The 22,323-nt window shown below is 37.9% G+C and overlaps 1 protein-coding gene across 1 annotated transcript; it reads left to right on the top strand.

Annotated features, from left to right (window-relative positions):
• Nucleotides 1–1,039: 1,039 nt before the first annotated feature.
• On the top strand, nt 1,040–21,240 carry LOC145323156 (uncharacterized). Its single transcript, XM_080165549.1, has 7 exons — nt 1,040–1,124; nt 11,382–11,480; nt 11,849–11,947; nt 12,327–12,425; nt 13,277–13,366; nt 20,685–20,780; nt 21,233–21,240. Exons 1-7 carry the CDS (start codon nt 1,040–1,042, stop codon nt 21,238–21,240), a joined length of 576 nt encoding a protein of 191 aa, XP_080021675.1.
• Nucleotides 21,241–22,323: the final 1,083 nt, after the last annotated feature.

A 22,323-nucleotide genomic window follows, 5' to 3' on the forward strand; every position in this document is an offset into this window, starting at 1 on the left:
CTGTGGAAGATTCACATTGTATAATAAATAAATAGTAATATTAAACTTATTTGTTTGTTAAACATCAACTATTGCTTACCCTTAACCCATTAGTGCCGAACCGGGTTTTAAAACCCGGTTCCAGAAAAGTAAAAAAAAACCGGTTTTCGGCTTCATAATTGCATCATTCTCAGTATGAATCCCCCCTCTACTACCCTGGCTTTCATTTCCCCCTGGAGCAGGTAGTTTTGCTTACTTCCGTTTGCCAGTATAGATCAACAAAGTTTGAAAATCATGAAAATTCAAAATACCCCATCTAACTTTTTTGTTTTTATAGTAAAGTCGCTGATTTTTTTCGTTAAATCTAAAGTTTATTGACAAGTTCATCTATTTGTGAATTCGTTTTATTTAAATTATTATTTTTTATATGATTTTTTTATTGTTTTTTTACGCCCTATATAAGCCCGGTTCGGCATTTCCATTTGGAGTCTGAAATTTGTATTACCCGGTTTCACTAATAGATCTTTTTTGACAACAACAACAAAACAGGGTTTTTTTAACCGAAATCGCCGGCTAAACACTAAATTTGAAATAAATCGCTTCATATTATACTTGTAGCTCTATAGATTACATGAGGTTGTGTAGTTTTCAATTTCGGATCGTATCAAAGTTCTAAAAAGTGTTCATCTCAATTTTGGCGTTCAAAAATTACATTTTTCGATTTTTGGTCGAAATAACCGGGTTTTTATAGCAAAACCGGGTTTTAACGCCGGCGGAAACCGCCCAAAACGGGTAATAATGCCTGGTTGGTATTTATGGCCGAGCCGAACCGGGTTTTTTTGCAACTTTCCTGTGCACGCCACTAGAGCAAAACAAAAAAATATGAATTCTGTTTTGACCATTATAAAGCTTCCCTGAAACTTTCAGCTCGATCGGCCCATAAAAGTGGCGCTCGGCACTAATGGGTTAAAGTTCTTAGTAAGCAAAGATCTATATGAGGGTAGTTTTTTATTCTAGCCTATTTACTATATTCAGGTTATATTTAGGAGTGACTAGTATCATGTTTGCAGCTCAGAATGGATACAATGAAATAGTGCAAATACTGATAAATCAGGGGGCATATATCAATGCCACAAATGTTTATGGTAATTATTTAATAATTTATAACCAAAATGTATAACAATCTTGAATTTTAGGTTGTAATTTTTACATTGAATCCTAGTGTGGTAACCGCCTCGGTTTAGTGGCCGTTACCCAAGTTCAATGATTACGGCAGTGCGAACAGACGTGGACACATATAATTATAGAGAAGCTGGGCTTCTCTAGATATCACCAAATAACAAACAGAATCTACTCAGATGTTACTTTATTCAGAGTCTAAAGGTTACTGCTTTATAATACAACAAATAATAAATACACAGATTGGAATAATTAATACTAAATCAAAAGTTCAATATAAATATACATGCATTAATCAAAAGTGGGCAACAACTATCCCCTATCCCTGGAAAGGGGTGGGGAACCAAACAATGCAGATTAGCCATAATGCGGCTGTCAAATCTATACTCAATTTTAAAGCATGGGGAGGGGTCAGGTGGACCCATTCCCCCGTTACTCGGGGGAGGGCTCTCAGCCCTCCTCCGAATCAAGGTCAGGGTTGCCATACAGCATGGCTCAGGGTCGCCGAATACCACAACTCTCCCCTCGGAAGGCTGGGAGGGTTTTCTGCCCCGCCAGACTTCCAACAGTGGTTGAGGCCTTCAGTCTTTTCCTTGTGGAACGGTTCCCCCACCCTACGGTAGGGGGGGGGTGTTCATGGACGGCTGGCCTTATCGGCCTCAGGGGTGTAGGGACTGTTATTTACAGGGGTTAACAATTCAATGGAATCCTAGTGGTGATCGGCAGGCTCTTAAAGTTGATGAGCTCCCAACGTGGGGTAGAAGGTAGAGGCTGGCTTCTGTTGGGCCCGTAGATCGGTGCCAACGGTTGCCAGGCCACCATGGGGCGCGGCCGCTGCGGGGCCGGTCAGCGACGGGGCGGTCTGGTTGGCTGTGGCAGCGGCTGGAGCACTGGCTGCAAGATTTACCGTCTGGGCGGCAGCCTGGCCTCCCAAGGGGCCACAGGGGTTTCCACTTACGTTTCCAGAGTTAGGCCCGGGCTTGCCTGGGCAGTCATTCCCGCTATCGGAGGACTTCATGGACACCATTTCCTCGGCCATTTCCCGGCCAATAGGAATGGCATCCCAATCCACCGAGAAGTCTCGAGATTTGGCGTGGTTGGCCCTGGCCCTGGCCAAGGCCTTGCGGTACAGAGTTGGATGGTACAGAAATACTTGTGACATTGCATTCAGGGCAGCACATACACCTCCTTGTGCTGCCGCCAGGGAGATAATGGTTAAGTCCCCCAGTAGCTTGAGGATCAACAGCAACAAACACAGTATGGCTGCGCCATCTCCCCACTCGTGGATGGCCTGTCTGAATCCAGCCCAGAGGTCCAGTGTTTCCTCCCCTTCCTCCACCAGCCTGTCAATATTGTAGGACACAATGCCATGGTCTCCTGTGGCCGAACAGCTTCCCTGCTGGACGCAGGAGCCGTACGACAGGCCGGTCAGCATGGCGGCCTTGTACGCCGGAAATGACAGTAGCTGCTGCCAATCATTCAGTTCAGCCTGGGAATACAACCCTCCCGAGCTAAAGTCATCCAGGGGCTCGGTCAGCAGCTGTTTGGGTGTCTCCAGCGGGGGCGGCCTCTTCTTAGGGGCTGGAGTTAGCTCTATCCACCCCTCCTCGGCGTGCACAGTTAGGTCTTCTCTCCTGGAGCACCAGCTCATTGCGATACAGCTGGCCTTCAAAGTGTACGTCCTCCCCTTCACAACCCACCCCCTCAAGGCTGTTTACCAGCGCCCCCACCATATCAAGGTAGAAGAACAGGGGGTGGTTCAGCTGGAACGTCAATGGCTTTGTCTTGCCGGGCAGGGTGTAGACTCGGTTCCGGGCCAGGTGTCGGCAAGTTTCTGGGTCAATTTTGGTTGGCCGCATGAGGGTGGGGACCGACGTCACCTTCAGGTGGCCCCAGACGCCACACCTGAATGTCCACTGGGACACTGTGAGCTGGCAGCTATACCCAGTAGTCTCCCGGATCTTGACTTGTTGCAGGATGTGTACTTCATGGCCTAGGGGCACCTCCTGGTGTAGCGGCTCCTGGCTACACATCCGCTCCTTATTGAAGGCTGTAACATGAGTGGGGTTGGCACAGTCCCACCCTATCAAGATGTAGCTGGCGGTGGGCCACACAGCTGCTAGCAGCAGGCCCCACAGGACCATCCACCAGTGGGAGCACCGGCCGAACGGCCACCATCCCCGTGCACGCATCTGCGGGTTCTCGGCTGCCGGGTTCTCGTCTCTGGTCACAGCGGTTCCTTGGGAAGGGGGCCTGGTTGTCTGTTCATGGCTAAATATAAATTTCCATTGAGTGTTATCTTTAGACGCCCGGGGCTTCCCTATACCCTCCCCAATGACGGACTGACAGGCAACCGGCGCCTGGTGGGGTGTCAGCTCCCCTAGCTTCGAAGTGGCCCTTCCCTCTTCAAGTGCATGCCCAGTGGCATGGGGCTCTAGTGCGTGTGGCACAGGCTCGCCCTGCTTTACATCCCTCCCCAGCCCTAGGAACTCAGGTGCATGTGGCACAGACGAGTCCTGATACCCACAAATCTCAATTTCCCCAGCTTCTGGTGCAGGGGGCACAGGCAAAGCTGGGGGGGCACAACATGTTTGATACAATACATTTGTTAATTCTAAATTATCCTGACTCAGTTGAGGTTGAGGGACAGCTGGACGGCCAGGGGGCGGACACTCTCGGCTGGCTGGGGGCTCGAGCTGACTGGGGGTGACGGTTGTCACCCCTTCCTCCGCTGTGGGCTGCGGGCTCGTCCCGGGGGTCAGGTCTCTCGGTGGCAGCGACAGTTGTCGCCCCATGCACCGGCGTGGGGGTGCTGGGCAGCACCCCTCGGTCTTCACAGGTGGCGGCGACGGTTGTCGCCCCATACATTGGCTTGGGGGTGCTGGGTAGCACCTCTCGTCCTTCCCAGGTGGCGGCGACGGTTGTCACCCCGTACATCGTCTCGGCCGCGCTGGCTAGCGCCTCTCGTCTCTCCCACTCGGCAGCCGCGAGGGTCTCCCTGTACATCGTCCAGGTGGCGCTTTGTAGCGCCTCCCGTCTCTTGTTGGGGGTGACGGGGGTCACCTCCTCCTTGGGGGGGCTCGGCCTGGCAGGTACCATCATGTTGAGACCCAGTAACAGCGGACGCAGGACTTCTGGCTCCGCAATGTTGGTTGGCTGCACATATTCTGGCCCCATGTGGTTTAGGCTGAACCCCAGGCCGACCCGGTTGGGTTCAGCTGCTCCTCCCAGCACGTTGATTCTGGCTGGTATGGTTCCAAACTGCGGCATCCCTTCCTGGTGACCCACAACGCTGGGGGCGGCGGCTTGCTGGGGTGCCGCCGGCGGTGCACCTCCCTCCATATTGGCTACCTGGGAGCTGGACTTGCCCAAGTTAGCGCCCTTGCCGGCTAGACGTCTCCTCCCGGCCACCTGGTCCCAATTGGCCTTGCACTCAGCTGCCGTATGGCCTGCGTAGTGGCAACGTTCACACCGGGTAGGCCGGTCACGGCGGGGCTGAGCTCCTGGGGGGTAGGACAATCTCTGACCCGGTGGCCTTTCCCATGGCATCGGTAGCAGCGGCCAGGGATCTTGGAAGCTTGGTCCGGTGCGACCTTCCCCATCTGGTGGAGACCCGGAGCCAGGGCGCCAATCTCCATGGGCTCTGAGTCATCATAGTTGGGCAACTGGACGCTGGCCGAGCCTGTAAGCCCGTCGGTTGCGTCCACCAGGCACACACCCTCCTTCAGCTGCTTGGTTATCATGGTCACGGTGAACATGGCACATCTCGTGTACTCAGGGACCGAGGCGATCTCGTGCCCCATCATGATGCGCTTCACATTGGCGTTGTGAATCCCGCGGTTCAGTTCATCTATGAGGAGTTCAAGGTCCTCATGACTGTATGCCTCCCTGTAGAGGGCGCACTTGGTGGAGATGTAGGCCTGGATGGGCTCCGTCGAGTGTTGCCTATAGTCACGGAAGGCCTGTTTCAAGGTCTGTGACTCATAGGCTGGCCGGAACAACATTTCACACTCGGCCTTGACCTGGTCGTAGGTCAAGGCTTGGGAGGGAGGCCAACTCCGCCGCCTGCCCCGCCAGGGATAGTAGGAGGGCGTTGCGGCGATTCAGCATGTCATGGGCGGGTACTCTGTAAGCTGCCCATGCCATTTCGAGACGCAGTATATGGGAGTTCCAGGACTGCTTGGGCGGCCCCCTGTACTCCGGCAGGTTACTTAGCATCAGCTTGCGGTACTCCGCTGTAGCCGGCTGGGGGTCATCCTGGAGCCATCCTTGGAGCTGATCGCCTCCCGGCGCTTGTTGTTGCTCCATATGGTCAAAGGTTCAGCGTCGTGTCACGAATTTAAGCCGAAACTATTGGCTGCTTACGCTTTCGGTCACTATACCAACAATCACTACCTTTTGTCACTTGGTTGATAGTTGGGAACACAAATACAAATATGTATACACTAGGATAATTTCTTGCTAGTCAATCAGCTTTAGGGTAGGCTGGTAGGTCTAGGAGGTTGTTGAGGGTCTGAACTGCTGTCAGGAACTGATTTAGTTTTCCTTATCACACTGTAGACAGGGGGTGGAGCTTTGCAATTCCTTGGGAATTATCCTTTGTATGCTATAGAGTAGTTCCCCTCCTTGGTGTGTGTGTGTAATACCCCTCACAACACGCCTATGCTCAGTCAGGGCGCGCGCACACAGGTGAAACTCTCGTCTATCCCTCAATCTGCTCTCCCATTGGTCCGTTTTATCCCTTTTGTCAGACGGATTTCGTTGCGTTCCGAGCTTCTCTGCGCAACCCGTGTGATGCGCTCCGTTCTCCCGGTCTCTGGCTCTGCACGGTAGACGGACTTATCCGAGTGCGGGGAGAAGGGGGAACGCGTGAGGGGACGGGATAAGGACGCCCTTCCCCAGAGGGGGAGGGGGTGCCGCGGGCCTCAGGTGACTGGGTTATAAAAAGTAGGTGGGCTTCTTCTTAATCCTTGGCTTATCAAAATGTCACCTTGGATTATATTCACTTTGATTTATGGGGGACCCTCCCCTTCTGTTGGGGTAGGGGCGGTGTATTTGCCGTGCTGCAGGGTTGTGGGTCCAAGTTTAACAATGCATTGTTATCTCGCACCTGGGTTCTATTTTTGGCTTATCAAAAGTCCCGGCAATTGTTTACCAGTCCCTGCTCATAAATCTTTGGTTTATCCCTCACACCAGGGTGACACTACATAAAATCTGATACAATATCTGCTTTTCTCGGTGGGCGGCTGTGCTGTAGCCTCCCAGGATACTTAGGGTTAGCGTAGTTTTTCTCCTACTGATACACTACACTTGTATTTTCGTTCACAGCTTGCGGCTATTTTGCTTGTTTCAGCCAGTTGGCGGCAGGGAATGTCTCGTCCTGCAGTGCCACGAGTTCGAATCCAGGTGGTGGCGGCAGGGAATGTCCCGTCCTGCAGCGCCATGGGTTCGAATTCTGCTATCCCTCACAGTTGGTAATGGGCATGTTTCAGCCGTCTACAGTTACTTGGCCTGTTTCAGCCAGTCGGCGGGCCTGTTTCAGCCCGTTCACACACAATTCTCCGTTAGATTTCGCCACTCTCCGCGGTTCTACGTTAGATTTCGCCGCTCTCCGCGGTTTTCCGTCAGATTTTGCTGCTCTCCGCAGCTCTGATTTTGCCGCTCTCCGCGGTCTTCCGTTAGATTTCGCTGCTCTCCGCAGCTCTGGAGGCCCACTTGGTCTCCTTCTGCTTGTCTTCTGCCGGCTGGATACTATTCCCCAGGCAGGTTACTAAGGTTCTCACTTCCACAACTGCCGGATACAGAGTTAGACCTTGCTATCCAGGGTGGGTAATTCAGGTTGCTTGTGTCAGTTTTGCCAGTTTACTGCTGGGAGTACCTTAGTCTCAGCTGCGCATCTGCTCTACACTTGTGTTTGCCGTAATCTCACACAGCTGTCACCAAGTTGTGGTAACCGCCTCAGTTTAGTGGCCGTTACCCAAGTTCAATGATTATGGCAGTGCGAACAGACGTGGACACGTATAATTATAGAGAAGCTGGGCTTCTCTAGATATCACCAAATAACAAACAGAATCTACTCAGATGTTACTTTATTCAGAGTCTAAAGGTTACTGCTTTATAATACAACAAATAATAAATACACAGATTGGAATAATTAATACTAAATCAAAAGTTCAATATAAATATACATGCATTAATCAAAAGTGGGCAACAATTATCCCCCATCCCTGGAAAGGGGTGGGGAACCAAACAATGCAGATTAGCCATAATGCGGCTGTCAAATCTATAATCAATTTTAAAGCATGGGGAGGGGTCAGGTGGACCCATTCCCCCGTTACTCGGGGGAGGGCTCTCGGCCCTCCTCCGAATCGAGGTCAGGGTTGCCATACAGCATGGCTCAGGGTTGCCGAATACCACACTAGCCCTGGATATTAAACTTTCCTGTAAAAATGCACATTTGGTGTAACAAAATTATTATGAGGGTTTACTTCTTCAATGAATCATCTTTTATTATCTTCTTTAACCCTTACAGATCGGGCCCAAATTCCCACCTTAATAGATTGGGGGGGGGGGGGGGGGGGTCATATTGACTCAGCCACATCTAAATAGATAAGGAGGGTTGGGGGAAACCATTCAAAAATATCAAAACTTTTATTTCAAGATTAATAATATGAATTGCAATTGGACGTTATTTATATTATACTGTAGTAGGGCCTCACCTTTTCCGTAAGTCTTGTAGAGTAGCTTTGCTCCTCAGCTCAAGTAAATGTTCGTTTATCTATCTGCCATACTAAGGGGAGAAAACCAAATGTGTATAAAGTTTCCTATTATGATATTTTAAATTGATGATGTTTTGATCTTTATTTTAATATCCCCTGAAAAGGGGAGTTGTTGTAGTTATACAATAAAATCTAATTCATGAATTTGACTATTAATTCCAAAGCCTCAAATATCTTTTATAAATTCTTATTTACATCATTAAAAGCCTGATTAACCAATTAGATTACTAGACCTAATAGAGAAATGTTTTGTCTATCGATTGGGCCTATTTCCATTTAATTTTTATCAAAAGTTAATATATAGAATTGTTTGAAAAGTGTTCATACTATATATTCAACTAGCGGCTTCGCCCCTAGCCTCTAGGGGCTTTTTTCCTGAAGGTTCATAGGAGATTTTTAAACATTTTATTTAAAATTTTTTAAAGATATTTTCTGAATTTATAACTTTTTATAACTCTTTATAACTTTTTATAACTCTTTATAACATTTTATAACTCTTTATAACATTTTATAACTTTTTATATTTATTTATATTGATTTATATTATTTAAAACCATTGATTTTTTCATTTATTTAATTTTTTTAAAGATTTCTTTGCCATCAGCTTTTTGGTTTCACAATCTTTTTGAATTTGATAAAATAAAGTTTAAAAGAAGAAAATAAATTTAAAAAGAAGAAAAATAATTGTAAATATAAAAAAATATAAAAAAGTATAAAAAAAATATAAAACAATTTAAAAAAATATAAAATATATAAAACATAAAAAAACATTAAAATTAGAAAAAAATATGAAAATTTTTTTAAGGTGGGGGGAAATTTTCATTTTTAAAGGGGGTTGGGGGTGTCCCACCCCCCAAGAAAATAGCTTAAAACAACCACAGGACCCATAGGTATATACCCTGAAGAGTAGAATCAAATCAGTTCAGTGGTTAACGAGATCTTAAGGGACAGATGGACGGACGGACGGACAGACAGACATCATTTTATTTTGTATTATAGATAGATATACCAATAAAATAATAATGACTGAATATTGATTAAATCATTCTACATTGATATTGAGCCCTAAGTAGCATCTAAATAGATCAAGTATCAAGATGAGGGGGGGGGGTTAGAAAACCCTACTAACAATAAGAACACTGCCCCCTTCCCCTCCCCCCCCCCCCCAACAGAACTATAAACTCTGGCTATGGCGCTTGGCACCCATGCCTGCCTAGCCGCAGCCCTCGGGCCCAAGCCTGCCTAGCCGCAGCACCCGGCCCCCTTAGCCTGCCTAGCAGCGGGCATTCATCCCTATAGCCTATAACCTAACTTAAGCTAATACAAAATTAAATCTCTTAAGATAAATAGAGGTTCAGAAACCAGCCAAATCAAGTCATACTTTTAATTGTTATTATTAGGATGTTTTTGGTTGGTCAGTTCTGGTTAATAATAATAATAATAATAATAGAACTTTTATTCAATAACTCTTCAATCCTGTTATGAGTAAATCACATATTATTAGGATGTTTTTGGTTGGTCAGTTCTGGTTAATAATAATAATAATAATAATAGAACTTTTATTCAATAACTCTTCAATCCTGTTATGAGTAAATCACATAGACAATTAATTATTATATTGAAATTACATGTTAATATTTCATATTATATCGATAATAATTATATGTTTTATTATTACTGGTAAACATAATTGCGGATTTTGATAAACTAGGTGATTTCTCTTGGCGGCCCAGGTGTGGCTGAGCCTACTTCGGGCTGGACTGTGGTTGGTGTCGGTACCACTTTCGCCGGCTGGTAACCGCCAAATAAATGCGAATCAGAAAGTTATCCGCTCGTGGTTCCACTGCTTTACCATCTGCGAGCTCGCCTTCACTTCAGCTTTGCCTGCACCTCCCTCTCCATACCCTCCATATGTCAACCTTTACAGCAATGTTAGTACGTGACCGGTCAACGAATTGACCGGCTAGCAGTTAGACAGATAGATAAATTCTGCGCCCGATATGGGAATATGAACCTAATCATGACATATAGACATTTCGTGTGACTTAATATAGTAAAAAAAGAGAAAGCAAAAGAAAAAAGGTAAAGAGAAAGAAAAGGAATTTGCGAAAAAAGAATTTTGATTAAAATTGGAATAAAATTGGAATAAAAATATGAGAATCTCAGCAGGTTTCTAGATGCGCTCCCCCGCAAAAGTAATTTATTAAGTTGAAAGTAAAAGATTGTTAAAATTAAAGTTAAATGTTTTTTGTGAAAATTGTTGAAAATTAAAATATTGAAAGGAAAAAATTTCCAAAAAACTGTCTAAAACTGTAATGTAAGAAAAGAGATTTTGTAAAGAATTTTGTTGGATGAATTTAATTGCAGGGGTTAACATCTAGTAAGAAATCTATTTTGAACGACGACCCGACGACGGGGATGTAGGTACTTAGGTCGGACTCGAAGGACACAATGTACGCTCTCCAGGAGCTCCTGGCTGTACTGACCCGGACAAAGTAGTCTAAAATAAATTTAATATTAAGTTAGGTTGCAAAAAAGATAAAATTAAGATTGAAAATTAAGAAATTAAAATTTGGTGCTCGAAAAAAGAATTGTATTGAGAAAAAAGAATTTCTATGTGTATTAAGTCCTAGGTAGTATTCCACATTTATTAGTCACTTGTATTTAACGTTCCCTGGCCATTTACAAAAACCCTGGTTTACATATTTTTAAAATTATATCTACTTTCTTTAGCCCTTACAGATTTTGTCTTAGTTGCACCTTAGGATGTTAGGGGATCAAAAAACACCCACATGAATTATCTAGACTACAGTTATATCTTAAGACTTAAACATTGGTTTTATTTTTGTATAAGAATTTTTGGACTAAAGATTAATAAAAAAATTTTTTATATCCCCATTAACTCAAAAAATCATATAAGGAGGTTAGTGGGGAAGGGGGGGGGGGGTTGCTTAAACGCCCCTCTACCTGTTATCTCAGCTCTTATTAATCATGTTAGATAAGGTTAGGTGAAAGTTTGATGTCTCAGAGTAAAAGTTGCAGTCACAGGAGTCATTTAAAGATTGCAGCAAAGATCATACTAGGAACCTGAAATTGACTTGAACACCATATTATTAGACTATTCTTGAAAAATCTATTCAGATCCATCAACCCTGGAAGGATTAAAAAAAATTAAAACTACTTATCTATTTAACTTCTCTTTAAAATATATGGTTAACCAAATTGTCGAATGGGTGTGGTTCAAACTTTTATAAAACATGGGACAGATATACATACTAAAGATAATAAAGGTGAATAATTTATAATACGCTGAATATGCCTGTTTACTTTATTAGAAAGAAATTTTTTAAAAAAGATTCTAACATCTATTACTTTGGTACTTATAATTTTGTCCCTGGTTCAATTCCATGTAAATTGTATATTTTTATTAAGATTCATATTTAGGACAGACCTGTCTTATACTTGGAGCACTTTATGGACACAATGACATAGTTGAAACATTGATAAATCATGGGTCAGATGTTAATGCTACTGATGATAATGGTAAGTACATGTAATTAGACTATAGTGTACATTGACTCTTCTAATTTGTCAGATTTCGTTGTTTTGTTTTTCTTTTGCTTTGCAAAATCTAATCATACTTTTAGACTAAGTTGGGAGGACTACAATTTCAAAATATCAAAACTTCTATTGTAGCTGAAGGTTTAAAAGGATGCTAAATCAATTCATAAATCCTTTCTAGTATTGCTATTAGGACGTTTTTGATTAATCAGTTTAACTAAATGTGCTTAGAATGTGTGTTACTATCCAGTTTTTATGTATAAGTTACTTCACTGTCCCTTTAAGAAACATAGCATTTCTTTACCTTCTCTTCAAAGCAAAAATGAAATAACCAATTTAAATTTGTTCAGGATTCACAAGTCTTATGGCAGCAGCACAAAATGGACACAAAGATGTAGTTCAAACACTGTTGCAACATGGGGCAGATATCCGTGCTAAAACCAGTTATGGTAAATAACATATTGATTAAATTATGTCTACTTTCTTAAGCTATGCAAGTATATGTAAATGTATATTTTCTTTAGCTATAGATGTTTGGGTTCTCACTGCAAATCAATAGTTAAAATAACAAGACTCCTATAATAGCTATAGCTTCAAAAATTAGTTCAATAAATTTATAAAGCCTTTATTTCACTATTAAAACTTTTTTGTTTGTTCAGTATTTAAATAATCGATAATTTTGGATTATTATTCTTTATGCATATATAATTTTTAGCGGCACTGTTCCAAGAGGCCTCTAGTGGCACTTTAATTTTTTTTTTATTTCAAATATCTAATTTTGTAACAAGTAAACAATAAAAACGTAATAAGTAAACTTTTAATTTCAAGGAACTTCCAGTATCACACTGGCTGCTTTTAATGGACACGAAGATGTTGTTCAAACACTTATTGAACATGGGGCTGACATACAAGCTGTAGATGATTATGGTAAGTACATAATTAATAGTGGAACTCTTAATTTAGGCATGTTAGAAATGTCCTGTTGATTTAAAACTTTGCATAATGATTCCTACAACAATTTAGGAAGAATAGCAACTCTATAATCTTTACTAAAACAAGGCATCTCTATACTTGAATCCTAAAAAGGAAAGTATATCAAGGGGGGAGGGATATGAAACCCAACTGAACTATCTAGATTTCAATTAGCCAAAGGTGCTTAGAAAATGATTCTATCCAGATTTTAATTATAAAAAATGTGTTTACCTTTTTTCTGAATGCCTCAGGCAATGTAGTCTGAAACATATTTCCTATGTTGCTGAATGTCATACTTAAAACATCTTGATCAAATCAATTGAAAATGTTTAAATTAATGAATACTAATTTCTTAGCATGATTGAACAGTAAGGGATATAAGTTTTCCGGAATTTTAATGTAGGGAGTAGATTTGAAATCTGCATCAAATTTTAAGGATTTTTTATAAAATTCGTTTTTTGTAAAATTCTTTATCTAAAAGCGGAAATACATATTAAGTTAATTAATTTTGAACAATAGGATAGGTGGATTTTAAACTACCTGCGCTCTAATTGGTTGAAAGATGTACGACATCCAATCAGAGCGCAGATTTTTTAAATCCACCAATCACGGATGCCAAAATTAATTAACTTAATTTGTATTTCCGCTTTTAGATAAAGAATTATACAAAAAACGAATTTTATAAAAAATCCTTAAAATTTGATGCAGATTTCAAATCTACTCCCTACATTACAATTCCGGAAAACTTATATCTCTTATTGAACAGCTTGAATTTACTTCTGAGTTAATAAACGTTTTCTTTTTAGCACTATACATTGCATCACTAAAGGGGGATGATCATGAAGTTCAGAAATTACTTGAGGATGGATATTCTGTTAATTTAACTTATAACTCTGGTAAGTCAAATTTGTTTAAAGAACCCTGCAAGAAATATAACGATATAACTGCTGAAAAACTGCCACAAGTAGATCCAATATCCCAAATTTGAAGCCTTTAATAACAAAAAGTTCTAGGCTTTTTAAAATGACATTGTATGTACAATGAAAATTTTAAAAGATTTGTGTAGCTCATGTCAAAAATTTTAAAATTAAACTACATAGCCTAGAAACATAATTATAAGCTTATTTTTGTCATAAACAAAGAAGATATAAGTATAGAATAGAATCTAGGTAGAAGATTCTGCCTGGCTAGCCTGAATTAAAATTGTAACTTTTGAAGGGCCCAAACGGCTATATGGCTTTTAATAAATAACATGATTCAAGTAATTATTCAGAAAATATATTCAAAATGAATTCCTTTTGCAATAATTTATTAAAAGCCATGTAGCCGTGCATCTAGCTTTCTTTACCCTATTCACGATGGATTAAAATTGAATTGTATGTGCAGTGCAAAGCCTTAAAACTTTGAATTAAGTAAGAAAATTACTTTAAAAAATGTACCAAAAATATTGGTCTCAGTATTTATATGATATGTTGTTTTCAAACAGCTGATTTCTAGATATACTAGTAGCTACATCCATACAAGAACTTGAGGTGGAGAGGGGAGCCCTGAACACTAACCCTTTAAAGCTAAAGCAATGGTCAATTATACTTATCAAAACCAAAATGATAGACTTTTCATTAAAGTTTAACTTTTTATCTTTGTCTAATATGATCAAGCATATAATGCTTGTTTCACTTCAATAAGAGATATATGTGTATCATTTGTATCATATATGGTCAGAAACCATATATATTCTTCAGGGTGAATACCTTCTCATTGAACTGAACAAAATATTCTAATGATAAAGTTTAAATTGAACACATAACAAATTATGAATGTAAAGGCATGAACATTGAATTTATCTCTAACAATATTTGTTTATTAGATTTTGATAGAAATAAAATTATTCTAGTTTTGTCCAACCTGTCACTGTGATCTGTACTTTGATATAATTTTCCTTTCTGCGCATGTCAATCTTTCCTTCAAAGAAGTTGTATCAACTTTTTTGCTTTTTATTTAAGATAGCTAGCCGGTCCTTTCAGTAAGTAGTAGATGTAAAATTTTTCATAGAATTCAGATATGCAATCGGTTTTTTTGTAGACCTCTTATTTTTTAAGTAATTTAAGTTTTTTAAAAAAATAATTAAGTCGGTTTTAAGGTACTAAAACGCAACAAAATAAAAGAAGAAAATGGCCAGTATGAACAAAAATAGTAAGATCTTTAATTTGACACCTTACTTTTAAAATTCTGTTGAGTAATTATTGAAAAAATCTATTTTTTTAACCTCGGTTTAATAAAAACTTTAGACCTAAATATTTTCTCAAACAGACATAAAAAACATGGGTTCATATATACCTTTAGAATCAGAAAAATATTACGAATCTATTCTAAGCAAAATTGAAAAAGTTTTATAAAACTATAATAAAAAAAATAAGTTTATTTTAAGAATCATAATTTTCGGCTTTAAAGGGTTAGCTTGAACCAAACCTGAACAAAACCTAAACAAAAGACAATGCAATGTAGCAGATATTTTTTAAACACAAGAAACAATAATGTATTTTTAACTGCATTGTTTTGAAGTTTATAAACAGACTGATGCATATTTGTTCATAATTTTTCATTCTTTACATGTTCTTTAATATCACTATATTTATTGTAGTATCTATTGTATATATTGTATGAATGTTCTCCTTTTTTTCTGGCAATTCTATAGGTTAATTTTATAGATTAAGCTTCCCGATTCGTCAATTTTTGCGATTTGTGATTGGCTAGTTTAGTAGTTACAATTCTTAAAATAACTTTTTTATTTTTTCTATTTTTTATTACAATTTTTTTTAACTTTTTCAATTTTGCTTACAATGGATTCATATTATTTTTCTCATTCTAATGGTATATATGAACCCATATTTTTTATGTCTGTATGAGAAAATATTTAGGTTTAATGTTTTGATTAAACCGAGGTTAAAAAAATAGATTTTTTCAACAATTACTCAACAGAATTTTAAAAGTAAGGTGTCAAATTAAAGATCTTACTATTTTTGTTTATACTGGCTATTTTCTTCTTTTATTTTGTTACATTTTAGTACCTTAAAACCGACTTAATTATTTTTTTTAAAAACTTAAATTACTTAAAAAATAAGAGGTCTACAAAAAAACCGATTGCATATCTGAATTCTATGAAAAATTTTACATCTACTACTTACTGAAAGGACCGGCTAGCTATCTTAAATAAAAAGCAAAATAGTTGATACAACTTCTTTCCAAGAAATATTTAGGGTTTTCTATTCTATACTTTATCTTCTTTGGTCATAAATTTAGGTAGAAAGGTGATGTTTATCTCATAAAAAAGTAATCAGTTACCTGCAACTTCAGTTTCTGAGGAAGATAAGGTTATAATTTTGTGTCTAGGCGACATAGTTTAATATTGTAATTTCTATTATGAGCAATAGAAATCTTTCAAAATTTTCATAGTACATAAAATGTAATTTTGAAATGCCTAGGACTTTTTTGTTATTGAAGCTAAAGGCTTAAAATTTGGGGTATTGGGTCTACTTGTGACAGTATGTCAACAGTTAAAGCCTTGTGTTAAAGAAGGGTTCCTTTAAAGGTGCTTATCCCTTAATGGTTGGGGTTTTTTCTATCTTATTTTCTGTGTGTTAAACTTCTTGAATTTTTCAGTATGGGTATAACACATAACTGAGAGTTGGATTGTTTTAAATATCTCCATCCTGGCAGGCACAGGATCTCAGCAAACCTGGCAGGGTCATCCAGGTAAAGAGCAAAACTATTTTTTTGACTTAAACAAAGCATTTTATCTTATCAAAATACTAAAATATCCTCTAAGTAGTACATCCTCACATTAAATACATGTGTTCAAGTCAATTTCAGGTTACAGGTGTGATCCTGCAGGTTCTGATCCTCCAGGTCTCCAGAAATCTTTAAAAGGCTCCTCTGGCCGCTATTTTTGACATAGAGACATAAAATTTTAAACTTAAAGGACGCCTGCAAGAAATACCACGCTTTAACTGCTGAAAGACTGCCACAAGTAGACCCAATACCCCAAATTTAAAGCCTTCAGCTTCAATAACAAAAAAGTTCTGGGCATTTCAAAATAGCATTTTATGTACAATGAAAATTTTCAAAGATTTCCAATGCTTATAAAAGAAAAAACAATATTAAATTACGTCGCCTAGACACAAAATTATGACTTTATCTTTGTCAGAAACTTACATTGCCGGTAACTGATTACATTTTTACAATAAAAACACCACATCTCATAGTCAAAATCCATGAAAAAAATTCTATTTAAATTACATTTTTAAACGAAAATCATAGCGGAAACAAAGGGGGAAACTCAGCTGTGATTGGTTGCTGAGCTGATTCAGCCTTCTGATTGGCTACAGTACATTCGGTACAATGCAAGTTAAACTTAATTTTTTTTAATGATTTTGACTATAAAAATGGGTATTTTTATTGTAAAAATATAATTAGTTACTGGTTGCCTAAATTTATGACAAAAATAAGCTTATAATTTTGTTTCTAGGCCACGTAGTTTAATTTCAAAATTTCTAACATTAGCACTGTAATTCTTTCAAAATTTTCATTGTACACAAAATGTCATTTTAAAATGCCTAGAACTTTTTTGTTATAGAAGCTGAAGGCTTCAAATTTGGGGAATTGGGTCTACTTGTGGCAGTCTTTCAGCAGTTAAAGCGTGGTATTTCTTGCAGGCTTCCTTTAAGCTTTTCCAACATGTCTACATAACATATTAAAATTTCATAAAGATCCGCCCCCGATTTCCTACAGACTGCCGACTGTGGCGGCTGATAGCTGCCAAGTAGAGCTGCGGCCTCTGAAATTTAAATTTTGATATTTCTAATATAAAATTTACATAAAGATAAATATTTTCTGCAAAATTAAGAAAATCACAGCCGTTTGCAAGGGGCCCTCCTGTGCAGAAGTGTTAGAAAATCTACACATATTGTTTCCATTTCTTGCTTACAGTACTTAAAACTTAAACTGGAAATCTATGAAAATAGCTTGAAAGCATTGTTTGCATTCATTGTTAACCAGATATTTAGAAGTTTCATAATTCCTAATTATTTTAGGTCAGATTTTTATTAGATCTTTCATTGGAAAGAAAAGGCACCTAATAATGTCAACATGACACTTGTAACTAGAATTCTGGCAATTGATATTTTCTCCCCAGTTAAAATTATGTTAACAAAAGATCTATTATTCCCTGATCATTTTACACCAATTTAGTGTCTTAATATCTCTCATATAGTTTATGAGTTAGAAGTGTTGAGGGCTTTAATAAGTTCCACCTGCTAAATAATGATTTTGAGGAATTCATTAACTTGAATTAATGAAGAAATACTGCACTTTATTGTTATTCATTTTGGATCTACTGCAGTTCATGGTAAAATATTGCTGGTAACAAATGCTTCCTGTTTCCTGGCAATATTAGAAGATTCCTGGATCTGGCATAACAAGAAATATTTCTGGAGCCACCAATGTTTAATTTTCCTGGTTGCTGGCAATTTATGCATATTCCTGGCCACTGCCATGTTTGAAATATTCCTGTCAAAAAGCAATATTTCCCTTTTTAATTCCCATTTCCTTTTTATTACACTTACCCCACAATTTACTGATCAAATGTAAATAATGAAATAGAAAGGGGGGTGGGGGGCGGTGTGAGACAAATATTCCTTAATTCTGATTTTTATCAACAGTTAATAATACATGCAAAGTTTACGTAGACATAAAAAGTAACGATATAAAAGTTGTCAGGAAAAACTTTAAGGGTAATAGGTCCTGGGAATATTTTTTACTATTTTGGTTGATTTGAGGATATAATCCACAATCCTCCCAAGATAAATTGCCACTAGAAAAAATTAGTATACTTTTTCGGTTTATTAGTTAGAAAGATCCCTCTGTGCTCACAGACAGTCACACACACAAGCGGACACTCTGTTACTTATAAATAAGTATGAAACTTATTATGCAATTGTAATTTACTTTTCCTAAATATTTTTATTTAAATTGAAATCCTTTGCTACTTTATATTGTAGACTATAGCGGTTGCGCCCCTAGCATCATGAAGCTCCGTTTTTAAATTGGTAGGAAGGGAACAGAAAATAGCATAAACAATAAACCACCATAGGACCTTGTGAATCTTCTCTAAAATGAAGATCTTAATCGAATTAGTGGTTAGTGAGATCTTAATTGAGAAACAAACAAATATTGCTATAATGTCAGTCTTGCTCTATTTTGTCTTGAGTTTACAAAGCATAAAAAAGGGGAAAAATAATTTGAATTTAAAACTCCCACCCAAGGTATCAGAGATTCAGAATATAATTGTGCGTTATAAATATAAAAATGGTTAGCCAGTTAGCTTTTTTGTCATGAGGTTACTTTATCTTATCTCTCCCCCACTTTTTAAAATTTATTATAAAAATAAAGAGACGGGATTGGTTGTGATTTCATTGGGATGCTATTCAAATTTTCAACGCCCCCCCATGTTATCTCAGTTCCTATTAGAGCTAGAGGGCTAAAATTTTTTGTGTAAGTCCCCTGTGTTATGATGAATTTCCGACCTTAAGTAAGTCAAGATCAATTTTAAGTCTTCACCCTTTTATTTAACAACCTTTGTTTTTAGGTCCTTTTTTACTTAAAAATTTCAAACGGCTGTAATTTTTTTATTTTTGAAGCTAGAATAAAAATCTTTTTGCAGAAAATGTTAATCTTATGTAAATTTTATATTTCAAATATCAAAATATAAATTTCAGCGGCCGCAGCTGTACTTGGCAGCTGCCAGCCGCCGCAGTCGGCGGTCGGCGGGAAAACGGCGGCGGATCTTTATGAAATTTTAATATGTTATGTAGACATTAGAAAAGCATTAGTTTAAAATTTGAAGTCTCTAAGTCAAAAATTGCGGCCACAGGAGCCATTTAAAGATTTCTGGAGACCTGCAGGATCAGGACCTGCAGGATCATACCTGGAACCTGAAATTGACTTGAACACCTGTATTTAATATGAGGATGTACTACTAGAGGATATTTTAGTATTTTGGTAAGATAAAATGCTTTTTTTAAGTCAAAAAAATGTTTTTGCTCTTTACCTGGATGACCCTGCCAGGTTTGCTGGCATCCTGTGCCCGCCAGGATGGAGATATTGAAAAAATTCCAACTCTCGGTTATGTGTCATACCCAAACTTAAAAAGTCACGCAGTTTGGGCTCTTTATCTTTCACACACAGAAAATGAGATAGAAAAAACCGGATGGGGGGGGCGTTCAACGCCCCCCCCCCCCCCCGACCGTTAAGGGTTAAGATAAAAACAGTTAAATTTAAAGGTAAAGATCTCCCTCCCCAACCTCCTCCTCCTCCTTCACCTAAGTGATTGAAGCTAGTTGCACAGTATTAGAAGCCACTATCCCTTTTAAACATTGCTGTTTCCCCTTAGGATATTGTAAAGAGGGGAATGGGGTAAAAAGTCCCGTTGGCCAGCAATCTTTCTTTATTGCTGGTAACTTGGAAAATTTGCTGGTTGCCAGCTAACAGGAACCTAGGATTTATTGGAATATGCGTGCTGCTGGATCCAGAAATCTTGTAATAGTGCCAGTAACCAGGAAGCATTCCTTACCAGCAATATTTTACCATGAACTGCAGTAGCTCCTTCATTTTTGTTTAACAACTATATAACTTTATAACAACACTGTCAAACTAAAATATAAACAAAGGGGACAGAAGCTTTTGCAGAATTCTGTAAAGGTGTGTGTTTAAAGATTTTAAAATAGGAGTAGAACTTACTTTTATAGGGTATAGGTTGGATATGTGAAGAAACTTTGAATAATTTTCTAAAAACTTTTATTTTCTAATTTCTTAATATTGTCTTTGATTTTATTTGTAGAGTTGAAACTTGTTTTTATTATCAGAAAATCAGAAGTAACCAAAGCAATAAAAGGTCAAATTTATTAGAAAATAATAGGTTTGTCTTAAATGATTCAAATTTGTGTGATTTAGCAAGAAAAAGAAAAAAAAATTGGTGGGATATTCTGGTTTTTGGCGGCAACGGCAGTTTTGTTGCCGTTTGTTCACAATTCTATATTGATCCATATTGAACAACTGCCATACCATATTTTAGAGCTCTACTCCTATTTGAAAGTCTTAAAACACACATAGAATTCATTGAAAGCTACCTTCCCCTTTATCAATAACATTTTTCTATAGAAACTCCTCTACATGCTGCAGCTAAAGCAGGGAAGAAAAGTACTGTCAAGTTATTGCTTGATCATAGTGCAGATGTATCTGCTAAGAATGATAAAGGTAAATATTCAATTTATGTATTACCCTAATTAAAAATAATTCTTTATGTTCAAGCCTATTAGAGCAAAAGCACCAAACTATAGAAGATACATATTTTATAATTAGTAATAAGCTAATAATATAAATTGCAATTGGATGTTATTTATATTATACTGTAGTAGGGCCTCACCTTTTCCGTAAGTCTTGTAGAGTAGCTTTGCTCCTCTGCTCAAGTAAATGTTCGTTTATCTATCTTCCCTACTAAGGGGAGAAAACCAAATGTGTATAAAGTTTCCTTTTATGATATTTTAAATTAATGATGTTTTGATCTTTATTTTTATATCCCCTGAAAAGGGGAGTTGTTGTAGTTATACAAAAAAATCTAATTCATGAATTTGACTATTAATTCCAAAGCCTCAAATATCTTTTATAAATTCTTATTTACATCATTAAAAGCCTGATTAACCAATTAGATTACTAGACCTAATAGAGAAATGTTTTGTCTATCGATTGGGCCTATTTTTATTTATTTTTTTATCAAAAGTTAATATATAGAATTGTTTGAAAAGTGTTCATACTATATATTCAACTAGCGGCTTCGCCTTTAGCCTCTAGGGGCTTTTTTCCTGAAGGTTCATTGTTAAACATTTTATTTACATTTTTTAAAGATATTTTCTGAATTTATAACTTTTTATAACTCTTTATAACTTTTTAACTCTTTATAACATTTTATAACTTTTTATAACATTTTATAACTTTTTATATTTATTTATATTGATTTATATTATTTAAAACCATTGATTTTTTCATTTATTAAATTTTTTTAAAGATTTCTTTGCCATCAGCCTTTTTGGTTTCACAATCTTTATAAATTTGATAATAAAAAGTTTAAAAGAAGAAAAGAAATTTAAAAAGAAGAAAAATAATTGTAAATATAAAAAAATATAAAAAAATAAACGGTTAGCTTTTTTGTTAATTTAGGTATGTTAGAATTGTCATATTGATTTCAAACTTTGCAAGATGATTCCTATAACAGTTAATATTCTGCATATTATGTTCTGACACTCTAAAAGACCTTTGCTTTTATGAACTTTGTCATACTTGTTTTTGGGTAATATTACCTCTAAGTAATTGTAATCATTCTATTAAGGAGATAACAGTCTTATTGTTGCTGCATGGTATGGGCACAAAGAAATAGTTGAATTACTGCTACAACATGGAGCTGACATCAGTGTCATGAATAATGATGGTTTGTCAAACAATCAAATAGTTTAACCTTTAAACCTTAACTGTTAGGTGTGATGGGGGAAGGGGAGAGATGTGTTGAACTCCCTTTGTATCCATGATTTGACATGCTTTGTTATTTTTAGAGATTAATGCTTTAGATACAATACAAGCAGCAACATTTAAAACATATTTATATACTTTGTTTTGTAAAGGTTTTACTGCACTAGCCATGGCAAACAAGGGAGGTCATACTGATACAGCAGAACTACTCAAAGAACATGGTGAGCTTTGCAATTAGTTGTAACTTCATTTTCATTTTCTGGGAATTCAAAGTATG

The sequence above is a fragment of the Acartia tonsa genome, chromosome 6, assembly GCF_053477335.1.
Source record: "Acartia tonsa isolate MP-2025a chromosome 6, ASM5347733v1, whole genome shotgun sequence".
Taxonomy (NCBI): domain Eukaryota; kingdom Metazoa; phylum Arthropoda; class Copepoda; order Calanoida; family Acartiidae; genus Acartia; species Acartia tonsa.

What these genes read in the sequence shown, in the direction of transcription:
- LOC145323156 (XM_080165549.1), top strand. Translation starts at nt 1,040, where the DNA reads ATGTTTGCAGCTCAGAATGGATACAATGAAATAGTGCAAATACTGATA. An exon ending in TAATGCTACTGATGATAATG is followed by an intron (nt 11,481 to 11,848) that starts GTAAGTACATGT and finishes AAATTTGTTCAG; the next exon opens with GATTCACAAGTCTTATGGCA. An exon ending in CCGTGCTAAAACCAGTTATG is followed by an intron (nt 11,948 to 12,326) that starts GTAAATAACATA and finishes TTTAATTTCAAG; the next exon opens with GAACTTCCAGTATCACACTG.